A 16576-nucleotide genomic window follows, 5' to 3' on the forward strand; every position below is an offset into this window, starting at 1 on the left:
GGTGGATGACAGGCCGGGGACTGACGGGGCTGGAACGCAGGCAGGGGCCGCAGGGTGGAAGCAGTGCAGGGTTAGAGCCCGCTAATCGCCCACCTTTCAATGAGCACACACGAGAGCCTTCCCAGAACTCAGAGCAGAGCCGCAAGCACCGAGAGAAACGACTTGGTGCGGGCCCAGAAAGAGCGGTGTTCTCGACACCGCAAGAGGGGGCTCGGGGAGGCAGGAGCCCAGCCGGTTAACCGGCTTCTCTCCACTCTAACCGGCTCCACGCCCGCCAGGCCCGCTGCAGGGATGTGCGTGCTGCCCTGGGCCTCCGTCACGTCACGTCACGGCCGTGCCTCGGTCCCCTCATAACCAACCGCAGCAACGAGGGGTGCCCGGGGTGGCCCTGGGCTGCGGCCCGTCATGGTCTCCCTTCTACTTCAAAGGCACCATCCTAGAGTGGACCCCTACAGAGCAAGAGTGGGACCCTGGAGTCCCATGTGCCAGCTCTGTCCCACGTTCTGGACTTCTGTGCCATACACACACCAAGGGGTCCCTTTAAGCCTGGGCCAAGTGAATGCAACCTAAACACTAAGGCAGGCTGTCCTATGCACATCCTATTAAGAGAGCGCAAAGACTAAAAACACAAGCCAAACAGAGAAATCAGGGGAACAGCGAAAACACAAGTGACCCTCAGGCCCCCAGGACTGAGCACAGCACCCACTTGACCCCCAGGAACCACAGCATAGCACCTACCTAATCCCCAGGACTGAGCACAGCACCTACTTCATCCCCAGGACTGAGCACAGCACCTACCTCATCCCCAGGACTGAGCACTGCCCCCACCTGACCCCCAGGAACCACAGCATAGCACCTACCTAATCCCCAGGACTGAGCACAGCACCCACCTGACTCCCAGGACTGAGCACAGCACCCACCTAATCCCCAGGACTGAGCACAGCACCTACCTAATCCCCAGGACTGAGCACAGCACCTACCTCATCCCCAGGACTGAGCACTGCCCCCACCTGACCCCCAGGAACCACAGCATAGCACCTACCTAATCCCCAGGACTGAGCACAGCACCCACCTGACCCCCAGGACTGAGCACAGCACCCACCTGACCCCTAGGAACCACAGCATAGCACCTACCTAATCCCCAGGACTGAGCACAGCACCCACCTAATCCCCAGGACTGAGCACAGCACCCACCTGACTCCCAGGACTGGCAGCACAGCACTCACCCGTGTCTCACTTCCCCCTCAGCCAGACCACCTCTGGCATTGCTGGTTGGGGGGTACCTTCCCTGGGGGGTGTGGAGGAGCCCCTGGCTGTCCTGGAACCTGCTGTTTGGGGGGTGCCTTCCCTGGGGGGTGTGGAGGAGCCCCTGGCTGTCCTGGCACCGGGAGCCTGAGCAGAGCAGGGCGTACCTGAGCCACTGTGGCCTCACCTCCGTGCAACGTCAGAGGACAAGGGAGGCCTGGGGTGGTGTCTGGAACTGCCACTTGGCCCAACACTGTCTCAGAGCAGAGAGAAAACGCCTGGGCTTCCCACTCTCCCGGCCACGGGCAGAGCCGGGCAAGCAGCTGTGACGGTGTCCCTGGCACCGTGAAATGTGCCCACTTTCCACAGACAGCTGGAGGCCAGGAGTCTGCCTTATAGTTGTGAGAGTAAGCTTCCTTCCAGGTGGCCATTAGTCCCCATATCACAAATCATTTCTGTGACATTTGTGTACCTGTCCCATGCTCACCACGGGGTGAGAGGAAACGTGGCAGCCACGCCCCCCAGCCTCCAATGCCCACCTCTGGCCTGCTCTCCCTGCCACACCCACCCGGGGCCAAACCCCAAAGTAGCCTGCTCAAGGGTGACTGGGGGCTAGGTCCCTTAGCTGAAGTCCCAGCCCGGTGGCCTGAGCAGCCCCACCACTTGGGGACAGCCCCGTGTCAGGTGACTGACAACAGCTGCCACCTGGCCTCCTTGGGGCAATGAGACCACTGGACGCTGAAAACCCCTCAGCCAGTGGGACCCTCAGACAGCCCACAGCTGGGCAGACTGGACCCAAATTATGGGCAGAGCAGGCCTGGCCTCAGACCCCAAATGTAAAACCAAAGCAGGCGGCCGGTGTCGCGGCTCACCTGGCTAATCCTCCACCTGCGTTCTAGTCCCGGTTGGGGTGCCGGGTTCTGTCCTGGTTGCCCCTCTTCCAGGCCAGCTCTCTGCTGTGGCCCGGGAGGGCAGTGGAGGATAGCCCAAGTGCTTGGGCCCTGCACCCCATGGGAGACCAGGGGGAAGCACCTGGCTCCTGGCTTTGGATCAGCGCAGCGCGCAGGCCACAGCGGCCATTTCGGGGGGTGAACCAACAGAAGGAAGACCTTTCTCTCTGTCTCTCTCACTGTCTAACTCTGCCTGTCAAAACAAACAAACAAAAAAACCAAAGCAGGCAACACAACTCCACCAGAAAGTGAGGCAGGACTGTGGTGGAGTCGGGGTACACAGCAGCCACCCCGGCCCCAGGAGAGAAGACCCCAGCCTGGAGGGCCAGCGCAGAGGGCAGGCCAGCTCTGCCCGCCCGCTGCGCCCCTGTCTGTCTCGGCTCTGCTGGGCTCCTGGACCAGAGGCAGCCGTGTGGCCGCGATCCAGAGCCAGCTGCCGGCCCTCCTCGCAGGGTGGGGGTGGGGGTGTCTGTGTGCTTCCCTCCCTCGCTCAGGAGACAGCCCCGGGAAGTGTGGACTGCAGAGCGCATCTGGAAGCTCCTGGGGCCCAGGGGAGAGCGCGCGGCAGCACGGCCACACCCCCACCCAAGGACACTCTGAACAGGCAAGGCCCAGCCAGCCGCCCTCCACCTGGGAGCCCCTGCGTGGTACCCTTGGGGCGGCGCGGGCAGGAGTCACACGGGTCCCTGGAGGAGGAGGCTTCCCGCAGCCCTGGAGGGCACGGCTCCTGACACGTGCAGGGCACCAGCTCCGAACTCGTGTGCAGCGTCCGTGTCCTCACACAGGCACCTCCATGAGAATCCTGACTCACGGCCCAGCTACTGTTCTCTGCAGGACCAGAGGACACATTTTTATTTATTTATTTATTTATTTATTTATTTATTTATTTATTTTTATTTTTATTTTTTTGACAGGTAGAGTTATAGACAGAGAGAGAAAGACAGAGAGAAAGGTCTTCCTGGACTGGACTGGAAGAGGAGCAACCAGGACTAGAACCGGCGCCCCTGTGGGATGCCGGCGCCGCAGGTGGAGGATTAACCTAGTGCACCACGGTGCCGGCCCCACGTTTTTGTTTTAGTTCAAGTTTTATTTCCACCTTTTCCAGCAGTGGCAACACACTGGCCTCCTATAGACACAGAGACCCAGGCAGTCCCCAAGCCCTCGGGGCAGGGCCTGGCCTGACCCACCTTCCTGACCCTATTAGCTGCTGGAGCCCCCTGGGTGGGAGGAGGCCAAGTGTGCCAGGCAAGACAGTTCCAGACGGGGGACGCTCACACCACAAAGCTTTTACCGAGGACCCTGAACTTCACAGAGTGGACGCTTCTCAGCGAGGCCGGCAGACCAGATATGCCAGACTGGGGCTGGGACCAGCGTCTGCAGCTGGTCTCTGCCTCGGACGCCACGGGGTGTCTGTGGAGGGAAGAGAGCCAGGCAGGGGACAACACCTTCCACAAGCGCCTCACTGGCGGGCAGAAGCAGCGCCGCCACGAGGCAGGCAGACATCGGCTCCTGCTGTGTCTCGCTCTCGTTCCACCCTGTGGGTCAGGCTCTGTGCCCACCAAGCGAATCCTGCCAGCCCAGGCAGACCCCAGGTCCTGTAAGCAGTCTCTAGGTGGCAGGAGGCTCCAGGCACTGGGCTAAGGCACAGCAGTGAGGACAGGGCTCCCTGCACGTGGGGCCTCCTGCCACAGCAAGGCACCTGGGGCAAAGGACACCTGCAGGTCTTCCCTCATCTGTGCGTGTGAGGACACATCTGTGCGTGTGCATGTGTGGGAGTGCATGTGTGTGAGGACACATCTGTGTATGTGTGGGACTGTGTGTGTGTGAGGGCACATCTGTGCATGTGTGTGTACACACCTGTGCATGTGTGGGACTGTGTGTGTGTGTGCATGAGGACACATCTGTGCATTGTGTACACACCTGTGCATGTGTGGGACTGTGTGTGTGTACACACCTGTGCATGTGTGGGACTGTGTGTGTGCGTGAGGACACATCTGTGCATGTGTGTGTACACACCTGTGCATGTGTGGGAGTGTGTGTGCTTGTACACACCTGTGCATGTGTGGGACTGTGCGTGTGTGTGTGTGCATCTGTACACTTATGCTGAGCCTGCAGCACTGAGTGTCACCTAACCCGGAGGGTTCTCCGACGAGTAAAACTCTCACAGTGATTTATGCCGTGTTTATTCCCGCAGAGAGCAGCAGCTCACGGCTGGAGGCCGGTTCTCCAGTGGTGTCCCCGGCCGTGATTTAAAGCTGCCCTCGCTGCAGGCCTGCCAGGAGGGGCGTGCTCTCACGGTTGTGTGGGCGGGGCTTGTCCACCTCTCTGAGGAAGCAGGAAATAAAGACCGTGAGGACCGAGAGGAGCGCTGGTGCGGGGGGGTCCAAAAGTCTGTGCAAAATGCCTGTGAAGAAAAAACTGTGTGGATTTCAAAAACCTTCTGCACTACAAAACTGATCTTTCCATTCCACTTGCAAGGGTTTTCTGCAGTCTGCTAGCCTAAGCATTGCGCATGCACTGAGTGCCCAGGTGTGGAGCCACACGCGGGATCCTGCTCCTGGGGCGTGACTGCGTGGCCACTTCCTGCTGGGCCATTGGGCCACTGTGCTTACTACATCCGTGAGGCCTCCCAAGGCCTCTAACCATCAGCAGCTCCTCCACAGCAGGGGCAAAGGCACCAGACGTGTTCTGCGTGAGGAGGGGCCGTGAGCAGTCCCCCAGCCCGCCCCGTCCCCGCCCGTCCTCTGTGGCCACCTTCAGGACCAGGCCAGCGGGCTGCAGGAGGAGGGGCCGTGAGCACAGTCCCCCACCCCGCCCCGTCCCCGCCTGGCCTCTGCGGCCACCTTCAGGACCAGGCCAGCGGGCTGCGGGAGGAGGGGCCGTGAGCACAGTCCCCCACCCCGCCCCGTCCCCGCCCGGCCTCTGCGGCCACCTTCAGGACCAGGCCAGCGGGCTGCGTGAGGAGGGGCCGTGAGCAGTCCCCCAGCCCGCCCCGTCCCCGCCCGGCCTCTGCGGCCACCTTCAGGACCAGGCCAGCGGGCTGCGGAGCGGGAAGCATGCTGTGTCTCGGGAGTGCTCCCCTCCCAGCACCAGGCCGGGGCTGGCCCGCGTCTGCACGCGCTGGGACAGGACCGCAGTCGGGTCTGTGGGAGGCGGCAGGCTGTGCAGTTTCCAGAAGGGACGGGGCGGGCTCACGGCTCTGCACCTTCACGGCGCTACTGCAGACGCCGCGTGGTCAGGGTTCGAGAGTCCGGGCTGACCTGCTCGCAGGTGCCGGCCACTCCGATCTGGCAGCTGCCCCAAGACGCAGGTTACCTGGCACTCCTGGTGCCCTGCGGTGTGGGCACTGAAGTAAGAGGTGGCCGAGGTGCGTGGGCAGGCAGGAGCTGGGGAAAACCCAGCCCTCCCGAGCCTGCCACGGAGGCCAGCAGGGGGACGGCGCCGCTGCCAGCAGCAGCAGGGCTGACAGGAGCGGCAGGCGCAGGAACACGGCCGGGCGGGAGCTGCCCTCGCGCACCGCGCCCAGCGGCAGCCTGCCAGCTCTGCGCCTCCATGCTCTCTCCCCGCAGAGAGCCCCAGAACAAGGAGCCCCGGAACCGCCGGGGGGTGGTGTGGATGGCGGCCCCTCCTGGGACGAGGGCATGGGGCGCACCCTGAACCCTGCCGCCAGCCCCACCTCACCACCCACGCGCAGCCCGAGCGACAGAGCAGTCACATCTGCCTGGAGAGCCCATGGGGGCTGCAGACACCCCACGAGCACGGGCCCCGCTCACCTCCGAAGCGCCGCGTTTGGCATTTCCAATTACAACATGCTGAGAAGCCCGACCGCGCTCAGCGAGAACACAGCTAGGAACGCAGCCCCAGAGCCCCACGGTCCTCACGACCTGTCGGGGCTCATTAACCGCACGTGACAGACATGGCTCAGGGGAGCTGGGCCTGGAGCGTGCTAAAACCCGCGCGCCTGCCCCCAGAAGACACCGCAGCCTTCCGGAAGCAGCGTGTTTCTAAGAGCCTCGCTGTCCGACACCAGGTGCTGGGAGGGGTCAGGGCCGTGGAGGGCAGCGGCCCCACCAGCACACCCCGCCAGGGAGCCTGCAGGAGGAAGGCCACTGTCGGGGAGCACCGCGCCCACCTGTGCCCAACCGGGAAGCCCACCAGGCTCTGAGTGACGCAGCGGGGGAGGGGCGGCTGGGCTCACACGGGGAGCTGCCGGAGGAGTGCCTGGCCCACGCAGCACTCTTCCCCACAACTCAGTCCACTCAGCACGACCGGCCTGCACCCTGCCGAGCAGGCGCCTTGCCCCGGGCACGGCCCCTCTCAGAGCTCTCGGGGGGCATCTGGTCAATGCAACTGTGCGCTGTGCTGAGCGCACTATGGGGAGGACCAAGGAGAACCTTCTGGAAGTCGCGCCTTGGCACTGGATCATTAGCGACCCAAGCATGGCTGAGGCAAGGCCAGAACAAGGTATGGAGGCTGTGGGATCTGCGACTCGGAGAGGCCCTCCCAGCAACCCCACCCCACACCAGGCGCCCGCACCACGGACACGCCCACCTCCAGGTTGCCCCCTCCAGCCCCCCAGTGCTCCAAGGCGACTGCATGTCCACCTGGGCAGGGCGCTCTGACCACACACAGGAGCCGGGGAGCACGCCCTGCGTGTTAGGTGGTTCTCGTGAAAGGCGCCTGTCTCAGCTGACAGGTAAACCGTGCCCATGCCCTTCCTGCATCACCGGGTTTTGAGGGTGAGGGAGCCACAGCAGGTGTTCCTGCGTGCACAGAGGCCCGGGGCCTGCTCGGCCTCTGGGGGCACTGGGAGCCTCCTGAGGCAGTGAGGAGACGCGGCGTGAGTGACCCTGACCGCAGGCTGCTCCTGCTGAGAGGGTGTCCCCTGCCCGGCACCCACAGACTGCTCTGGGTGGACAGATGAGCCACGAGGAAGCGGCCTCCGTCTCTTGTGCTGACGAAAAAAGCTCTGAATGGCGCTGAGACCAGCGAGAGCCGGCCGCAGGGTACTGCGTCCACCGCACGGGGCAGACCTCAGCCAAACTCCCCCGCTTCCCCAGCTGGGAGCAGCTCCTGGTGGCCAGCCCCCAACCCTGGCAGGAAACCGACCCTGGGGCACCTGTTCCCCCGCACCTTCCTGCAGCCCGTGCGTCGCCCTGCACCACCTGAGGGAGGACAGTGCACGGCAGACCCGCGTCTGCATGAAACCTGACCCTGACACGCATCCCAGGGACCCGGCCCCTGCTGGCCACCCGCTGGTCACTCTGTGACTGTCCGTGTGTGTCCGGGCAGGCCTGGCTTGTGTGTGCCGAGGGGAGAGGGCCCAGCACCTGTGCCTGTAGCTGGGGAAAGCGTGCCGATTTGCCTGGACGTGGCGCTGAAAGGGGAGAGGGCGCTTGTCATGCCGCTGAGGCAGAGCCATAAAAAACGAACCTACAGCTTGTGCAGGGCAGCCAGCACCTGGCGGCAGGGCCGCGGGGCATCCGGCTGGGGGTCAGGCCGCCTTTTAGTTCCCACCTCGTGCGGCTTCGGTTCCATCTCCCGGCGCTGCACGGGCTCCTGGCTTCTCATGGGGCCCACGCCATTTCTCCCAAGCACTAATTTATTCCAGGAGCACCTCCGGCCTGCTACGGCGTGGCACACACGGCAGAGGGAGTGCCCTGGGAAGAACACGCAGCCTGCCCTTGCCAGCCTGGACTGCAAAGGGGCTGCAGCCCCTCGGGACGGCGTTCAGGGAGCCTGGTCCGCAGCGGTCACTCTGCTCACGAGATGCAAACGGTGCTGGCGGTGCCTGCGGGCAAGGTCAACCTACAAGCCAGGTCGTCCACGGAGCGCCCCGCAGTGGCCTCGAGGCCCCTCACACCCTCCCCTGGGCCCCGGCCTCTGCCCCAGCTCCCTGCTGATCCAGGCGGCGGCCTCACAGAGCCACCACAAACCTCCAAGCTGCTGGGGTTGGGCAGGGCTCCTTGGGCTCACGTTTCTGTGGCCGTTAATTATTCACGTGGACCCGGCTGAGAGATGGGCCAGATGCTATCAGGCGCGTTGTTTTGGTGACTCAGTAAACGGAGCTGAATTCTCTGACCCCTGGGTCAGAGGTCAGGCTACACCCTCAGGAGCTCCTGTGCTCCTGGATGTCCCAGAGGCCACAGGGAAATTGTCGACGCCCTGAGGGGCACCTCACACCTGCGGGCCCTGCGGACCAGGCGCTGGGACGCAGGGCTGTACAGCAGGCAGGGACAGCTGCGACTGGAGCAAGGCCTGGGCCCCGGGAGCCGCAGGCGCCCACAGGCGTGTGGGGCTGGAGCTCCAGCTCTCCTCCAGGCACAACATCCCGGATGGCGCAAGAAGACACCAGGATGGGAAAGCCTTCCCGCACCCAGAAAAGGCAACCCTGCAGCTGAGGCCTCTGGGCTGCCCCTCTCCCCCAGACCATTCTGGTAGGAACCGGCCAAAGCTGGCTGTGGCCTCACTGATGAGGTCTGTGGGGCACAGGGGCAGACCAGTGAGTGAGTGGGGAGCGAGATGGGAAAGGAGGCAGCAGTGCCCAGAACCCAAGAACCCTGGGAACCCCCAGTCCTGACCCATGCCGGGAGCAGGACCCATCCACAGACTCACCGGGGCAGAGAACAACTGGGAGGGTGGCCATGCCACCTGCCAGGGACGTCCCTTCTGAAGAGACCTGGGTGGACTGGGAGCACAGGGACCAACGCTGTCCCCCCGGGTCCTTGCTGCCAACGCCCAGACCCAGAACAGGCTCTGCGTCTCCTACCTCCTCGGCCCCTCTGCCAATTGCAGGCCCACACAGAGCTGTGGCCTGGCTGGGCCAGGCAGAAGCTCTGCCCTTGAGTGGACTCGGGGGCATCCGTGCCACTGAGAAGGTCAAGTCCAGGTGACCCACAATCCTTTGTCTTTGCTTCAACTACATAAAGGAAGCGAGGCCAGCCCCCCACCCTAGAGACGGACACAAGAGCCCTGTTTCTCACTAAGTCATGGAGTGGGTGCTTGTGGGGGGCACCCCTCGGTGGGCTGGGGCCCGCATAGCCCACATGCGCCTGGAGCGTGGCCAGGCCTGTGCGGGGTCACTTGCCAGATCTCACAGCTGAGAACCTCCCGTGGCCGTGCCACACTGGCTCATTCTCTGCACGCTCGCATCTGCAGAACTGTGGCAGAGCAGGAGGCACCAGTCTCCACGCGTGGGAGGACACGGCCTCGGGACGAGCAGGCGTGTGAGAAGGGTCAGGTCCTGGAGGGAGGGAGGGACCCCAGGCCTGCACCCACCACGGCAGGTGAGTGACGCTCAGCCAGCCCCCAAGAGTCTTTACCCCCATGAGGCTGGGCCAGGGTGAGGCTCAAGTACTGTCCCGAGTTCGAGTCCCACTGCTCCACTTCCCATCCAGCTCCCCGTTCCTGTGTCTGGGAAGGCAGCGGAGAATGGCCCAAGTGCTTCTGGGCCTGCACCCATGTTGGAGTTCCAGGCTCCTGGCTCCAGTCTGGTCCAGCCTGGCTATTGAGGCTATTTGGGGAGTGAACCAGTGAATGGACTATATCTGCCTGCCCCTCTCTGTCACTCTACCTTCCAAATAAAATAATAATAAATCTTTAAAGAAATAAAACTGTGTGTACTGGAGAGAGGGTGGCGGCTCTGGTTCTGGGGTCTCGGGGCCCAGGCTGCGTTGCACTGCAGGCCGCCCGCGGCAGAGCCCGGCCCTCCTCCCGCCGCCTTCCCTCTGGGGCACTGCTGTGGCTTTGCCACCCTGCGCAAGGTCCTGGCTCTGGTCTCATGGAGACTTGTGGGAATGTGGAGGAAAGTGGGCCCAGCTGCAGAGCAGCACAGTCTGCACACAGGAGAAACCACGCGCCTACAGACGGGGCTTTGAAGCCAAGGCCCAGCGGCAGGTCCACCGCGAGACGGCTCCCGCACAGGTAGACTCTGTGGCCTGCCTCATACCCCCCAGGCGCCATAGAAGGGAGCCCAGGCTCAGGTGCCGGGGCTGCGGCAGCCACGGCCAGCACAGACGTGGGAGTGGTGGCACTGCGCTGACGGTGGCTGTGGGATCCTCCTGTTTCCCTTCGTTCTGCAAGAGCGAGCGTACCGACGTGTGCTCAGTCTGCCCTCCATCAGCCGACAGCCAGATGGACTCCCACACCCCTCCTGCAACTGCTCACGTCATACCTGCACCGCCACGCATCCCAGCAGATCAGCAAAAGACCGTGCAAACGGTTAATTCCCCCACACGAGAATGCTACGGGTTCCGTAGGGACCAAGCCCCCCCCCCCCCAGCACCCACCAGTTAGTACAGTTCTCCTCGGCATCCTACAGATGTCTGAGTTGTAAAATTCCTCCCGAAGCCTCTGCTCTCTCTGTGTGGACAGACAGCACTGCTGTGCCCACAGTGTCAGGACTCTCAGTGTAAACAGACAGCACTGCTGTGCCCACAGTGTGAGGACTCTCAGTGTAGACAGACCAGCACTGCTGTGCCCACAGTGTCAGGACTCTCAGTGTAGACAGACCAGCATTGCTGTGCCCATGGTGTCAGGACTCTCAGTGTAGACAGACAGCACTGCTGTGCCCACAGTGTCAGGACTCTCAGTGTAGACAGACAGCACTGCTGTGCCCACAGTGTCAGGACTCTCAGTGTAAACAGACAGCACTGCTGTGCCCACAGTGTGAGGACTCTCAGTGTAGACAGACCAGCACTGCTGTGCCCACAGTGTCAGGACACTCAGTGTAGACAGACCAGCATTGCTGTGCCCATGGTGTCAGGACTCTCAGTGTAGACAGACAGCACTGCTGTGCCCACAGTGTCAGGACTCTCAGTGTAGACAGACCAGCATTGCTGTGCCCATGGTGTCAGGACTCTCAGTGTAGACAGACAGCACTGCTGTGCCCACAGTGTCAGGACTCTCAGTGTAGACAGACAGCACTACTGTGCCCACGGTGTCAGGACTCTCAGTGTAGACAGACAGCACTGCTGTGCCCATGGTGTCAGGACTCTCAGTGTAGACAGACAGCACTGCTGTGCCCACAGTGTCAGGACACTCAGTGTAGACAGACAGCACTGCTGTGCCCACAGTGTCAGGACACTCAGTGTAGACAGACAGCACTGCTGTGCCCACACGTGCAGACACAGACAGAGACGACCAGAGGAGCTGCGGCAGCCTCGAGCAGCTGCTGCGTGGCCGTGGCTGTGACACACTCTCTGCTGTAATTCTCACCACCCCCCCCCCCATCAGCACCAGGAAGATTCAGACCCAGCCCAGCCTGCGGCCCCGCCCCGGCTGTTATGGACGTGGGGAGGGGCTGCAGCCCTCACTGCCCGCTGCTCCCCTCTGGCTGCTCTGCGCTGGCCTGCCTCCTCATCGCAATAATGCACTTCCACTCTCAGAACCCCAGCAAGAAGGGCAGGTAATGACTGTGGTTACCGAGGGCCACGGAACGCGGGCTCGGCCTGACCTTTTCCACCTGGGCAGGCAGAGACTTGAAATGGCCAACTGCCCTCCCACCTGGCAGGGCTCTCGACCCAGGTCATAATTAGCATCAAACACAGGGCCACAAGCACCACCTTAACATTCCCACAAGTGCTGCTGAAGTGTGCCGCCGGCTGCTTGCCATCTGCGTCCAGGCCCTGCCCACACAGCCCTTCATGTCCCCAAACAGTCAAACACAAGTCCAGGCCCCTGCTGCGTGCCCCTTCCAGCTGGCACCATTATCTAAACAACAGGGCTGTGGGCCCGGGTCGCCACACTGGGGGTACACGGAGGAGAGTCTGTCTCCCCTCCCGGCAGGGGCCCGCCCCCACACCCTGATGGCATGGCCCGCTCACCTCCCAGAGATGCAGACTGAGCAGGCCTGGAATGGGCCTGGAGATCTGCCTTTCTGATGACCTCGGAGGGGGTGGTGAGGGACCACACGTGGGAAGCAGCGCCACAAACGTGCAAGGCCGTGAGTGAAGAATGTAATCTAACAGGAAGCGCTCACAGCACCCCAGTCACCCCTGCACATGGCCTCTATGACAGACACCATACGCGCCCTCTCCTCGCCTGCTCAATCGAGCACAGAACCAGGACCCGTCTAGCTAAACCGGCTGGGGGAGGCGGCATGGGAGGCAGAAGACGAGCCCCCAGGCCGCCCAAGGACTGAGAGCACCAGCTCCTGCTGGAGGCAGCAAGTGGTGGCAGTGCGATACCTGCACGATGGGGTGTCCTCCGGCCGACGCCTTCACGGCCCCCCGGCTGCCCTCCGTCTCGTAGTGAGCTCTGTGGTGGGACTTGGGCTGTACCTCGATGCGAAGCTCATACGGGCCCGAGTGGGACGGCAGCTGCCAGTCGAGGGCTGGCAGAGACGGGCTGGAATGGAACAGACGGGCATTAGAGACGCATGAGGACCCCAGCACAGCACAGCCCTGGTCCTCTCGCTGGCCCTCACCATCTTAGATAATGTCCTTACTGAAGTGGCTTAAAAAAATCTCAGCACGTGGGGCCGGTGCTGTGGTGAGGTGGGCTAAGCCTCCACCTGCAGCACCGGCATCCCATATGGGCGCCAGTTCACAACCCAGATGCTCCTCTTCTGATCCAGCTCTCTGCCATGTCCTGGGAAAGCAGTGGAAAATGGCCCAGGTGCTTGGGCCCCTGCACCCGCATGGGAGACCAGGAAGAAGCTCCTGGCTTCGGATCGGCACCGCTCCAGCCATTGTAGCATTTGGGGAGTGAACCAGTGGATGGAAGATCTCTCTCTGTCAAACAAATAAGTAAATCCTTTAAAAAAAAAAAAAAAAAAAAAAAGGTCTGGGCACAGCCAATGGCTGTCTTGTCGCTGTGTGGTCATGGGCCTGCCGGTACTTCTGGAGTGGCGTGGAGGCCCTCTCCAGTGTGGTCCCATGCCACCGTCACTGGCAGATGGACTGCTGTAAGCCACGCGCTCTCCCCAGAGAGGCCCCAGGACTCACTGGCAAGCTCTTGCCCATCAAACAGCCACGGTCCTGGGTGAAGTGCTGGGAGCCCAGTTCTCGGCCCCTCCCCATCCTAGAGTGCATGACTCCCGCAGCACACACCCAAGGGCGGAGAAGAAACGGGAACACCACGCTGACCCTGGCTTGTCCCTGGACACTAAGGGGCTGCATGACCAGCTCCTGGCAGCCAAGGCTCCCAGACGCCAGGGCTCTGTCCTTTACACCAGCACAGCCTCCGGGGAAAAGCGGCCGTGAGACCCTGCGCAGCCCGGGCTCCCTCCGTGGAGGGCCGGGCCTGGCTCTCTGCAGCATTTCAGGCACCCTGAGCTCTCTGTGGCTCCTCTGGCCTGGGGAGATGGCTGTGCTCAGTGGGGGGCGCTGGTCCCTGCAGCCTGGAAGTCCCGGCCACCTGCTGTGCAGTGACCAGGGCACACAGCACCAGCCTTCCTGCCAGCAGGCCCACATCTCTGCGGCCAGAGGTCCCTTCAGTCTGCGCCCCACAGCTCCGCACAGCAACTTGGCAGGCAGTAGACAATGTGCGGGGCTCCGCTGGGTCCTGCTGGTCAGATGCAGCTAACGGCCCCAGGTGTGCAGAGCCTGTGGACGTCCCTTCAGTCTGCGCCCCACAGCTCCGCACAGCAACTCGGCAGGCAGTGGACAATGTGCGGGGCTCCGCTGGGCCCTGCCGGTCAGATGCAGCTAACGGCCCCAGGCGTGCAGAGCCTGTGGACCCCCAGGCCCACCGACACGCGCGGCGCACAGCAGCTGCCAAGGACATATTAGCAGGTACCCAAGCTCAAGACAGCCACGAGGGCCAGCGTCTCTCCTTCCTTGTGGCCCTGTGCACCTCTCCATTTGCACTCGGCACTGCCCCATGGAGGCCCTGCCGTCCGGCACCTGGCAGCTTCCCACCCACTCCCACTCCAGGTTCAGTCTCAGGTCCACTCAGCAGCAGCTGGGGGTGGAGAGTGGGGCGGTGACCTTTTGTGGGGGCACCAGGGATCCACAGGCTCATGGCATCGCCAACGCCGAGGGATCCCATCCCTGCTTCTCCAGACCTGCCTTAGCCCCAAGGCAATTTGAAAACCAAGATGGGTGAGAATAAAGGTTTGTTTAAAAAGACCCAGCCCGGGGCCAGCGCCGTGGCACCAGCACCCACATCAGAGCAGCCGCGTGAGTCTCGGCTACTCTGCTCCCCATCCATTTTCCTGCTGTGTGCCTGGGAAGGCAGCGATGAGATTCCAAGCGTTTGACCCCTGCGACCCCTGTGGAAGACGCAGATGAAGTTCCTGCTCCTGGCTTTGGCCTGGCCCAGCCCTGGCTGTTGCAGCCTTTTGGGGAGTGAACCAGCAGATGGAAGAGTCTCTTTGTTTCTCTCTGTGTGGCCCTGCCTTTCAAATAAATCAATCTTAAGGAAAAAAAAGCAGAAATCAGCCCATGGATCAATCTGAATTGGAATCAAATGTGATTTCTAACAATGCACAATATCTGAGATGCCCTTTGAAAGGACAACCTACTTCACGACCCTCACACACATGGATGCAAAGGCTGCCTGTGTATACGGACCCTTCAAGAGGGGCCAGGGGCTCTGGCCTGTGGCAGGGGACCCAAGATGGGCAGGCAGGGGCTGAGGGGGTGGGAGCAACTGTCCACTGGATGGCCGTGTGGCCCCTGGCTCAGGTCAGAGCACCTCCCGGCTCCGGGGCCATGGTGTATGAAGGTCGCACCTAGGACGTCCAATGAGACACCTGCCAGGGAGGGGCCAGGGGCAAGGCCCTGTTTGCATGGCCACAGCCTTGGGACACAGCTCCCTGAGTGCCCCTCATGCTAGCCCTGGGGTGGGGGTTCCTGAGGCTCGCCACACGGAGCGGATTTCTCCAGCAGGTAGGGGAGCGCCGGGCACTGCTCCCAAGCCCCCGCCCTGTTGGCCTTGGAAGCCCGCATCTCTGTGAACCTGCCTGCCCAGAACAAAGAGCCATGCGGACGCCCCATAGCCCGCAGAGGTCAGCAGGGTGGGGGAGCCCCCGCGGCTTTGGGGCCACATGAAATAGCAATCAGGTGACAGTTTTCCTGAGAGGAAGCGCGCCATGTGGCTAGCAGTTCCAGAGCTGCTTCCTATGTGAGGTTATCAGCACCGCTGGCCGGCTTCCGGCAGCACTGCCGGGCACAGAAAACAACTGTGCAGGGGCCAGGCCGCAAGAGTGCCGGGAGGGGCCCGTGCGGGGCTCAGCGCAGACGGTGGGTCTGGGACGAGCTGGCGAAGTCCGCGGAGGCACCCACGGCCCCACGCCCAGCCCCAAGCAGGCTCGGCCCCCCTCTGCCCTGTGATCTCACACAGGGCTGAGCCAGGAGGAAGACCACCAGATAAACACCAAGTACGAAACGAAAGGTGGGCTCATCCACCTCCTGGAACACTGAGAGAGAGAGAGAAAGAGAAAGCGACCTGAGCGAGGCAGACGGATGGAGAGCGCAAGGCCGCCCGTGCGACAAAGGCACACACGCCTCCCAAGGCAGAGGCGCCCCCCCGGCGAGGCCTTTCCCGCGCTCCGCAGCCGCTCAGACAACGCACAGGGAGAACAGTCACGCAGTGGACGCGGTCACACAGACCTGGGAGGACGTCCGGGCTGCAAGTTTTCAGTGGGAACGTGGCAGCGCCGCAAGCAGCTCAGCCGGAGGACGTGGGACGGCGCAGCACTGCCCTGTGCCCACAGCCCTCCCTGGCCGACTCCTCTGGGAAGCCCGATCTACCTGCTGAAATCCTGCGCTCAGAGCTGGCACAGCTGTACTGCTCAAACTCACCTCCAGCTTCTTCCTACCTAAAAACAAGTGCAAAGAGACCCAGGAAGTCGGACACACGGAAGCATCCAGAGACAGGGCCTCAACACCCGGGGTCTGGCAGAGGCTGCACCTATCGAGACGCCAGACGGGACCTGCTGCCCCTCCTCGCCTCAAGGGAAAGGTCATGCTGCGTGCGTCTCAGCGCCTGGCTGACAAGTGGCTCAGGCACTGCCTCTCCCGCCCTCTGCTGTGGGCGGAGGAGCGGGTCCCAGCCCCGTGCTGGGACGAGCACAGGGCTGAGTGCCGAGCTGAGACTGGCCGCTCCTCACACGGGCCGTCGTGAGCCCTGGTGTGCTGCTAGCGTCTGCCGGCACCACGCCCCCGCGCGTTTCCTGTGCTGCCTGCTTCTTCACACGGCACTGGAACAGTGAGGCTGGAAACCACACGCTGCGTGAAGAACAAACAGCTCACAGCGTCACCGGAGCCACTGCGGCACCTCGGCCTCTGCCCGAACTCTGTCCTTTGCTGTCTCGCTGAGCATACCCTGGGAGCCGGCCACCTCCGGGAGAGGCCACCCCGTGCTGCCCACTCCGTAACACCGTGCGGCACGGGAGGCATCTGCCCGGGACGGTCACTCACAGAGCACAATCTAGA

The 16576-nt window shown here is 62.8% G+C and overlaps 1 protein-coding gene across 9 annotated transcripts in view; it reads right to left on the reverse strand.

Annotated features, from left to right (window-relative positions):
* Positions 1–16576, reverse strand: part of NFATC1 (nuclear factor of activated T cells 1) — a 111877-nt gene that overhangs the window by 70792 nt on the left and 24509 nt on the right. For all 9 annotated transcript variants that reach the window (XM_070049841.1, XM_070049835.1, XM_070049834.1 and 6 more), the window contains exon 3: positions 12383–12542. In XM_070049841.1, the coding sequence (XP_069905942.1) occupies positions 12383–12542 (160 nt within the window). The remainder of the gene's footprint in view (positions 1–12382; positions 12543–16576) is intronic.

The sequence above is a fragment of the Oryctolagus cuniculus genome, chromosome 10, assembly GCF_964237555.1.
Source record: "Oryctolagus cuniculus chromosome 10, mOryCun1.1, whole genome shotgun sequence".
Classification (NCBI taxonomy): domain Eukaryota; kingdom Metazoa; phylum Chordata; class Mammalia; order Lagomorpha; family Leporidae; genus Oryctolagus; species Oryctolagus cuniculus.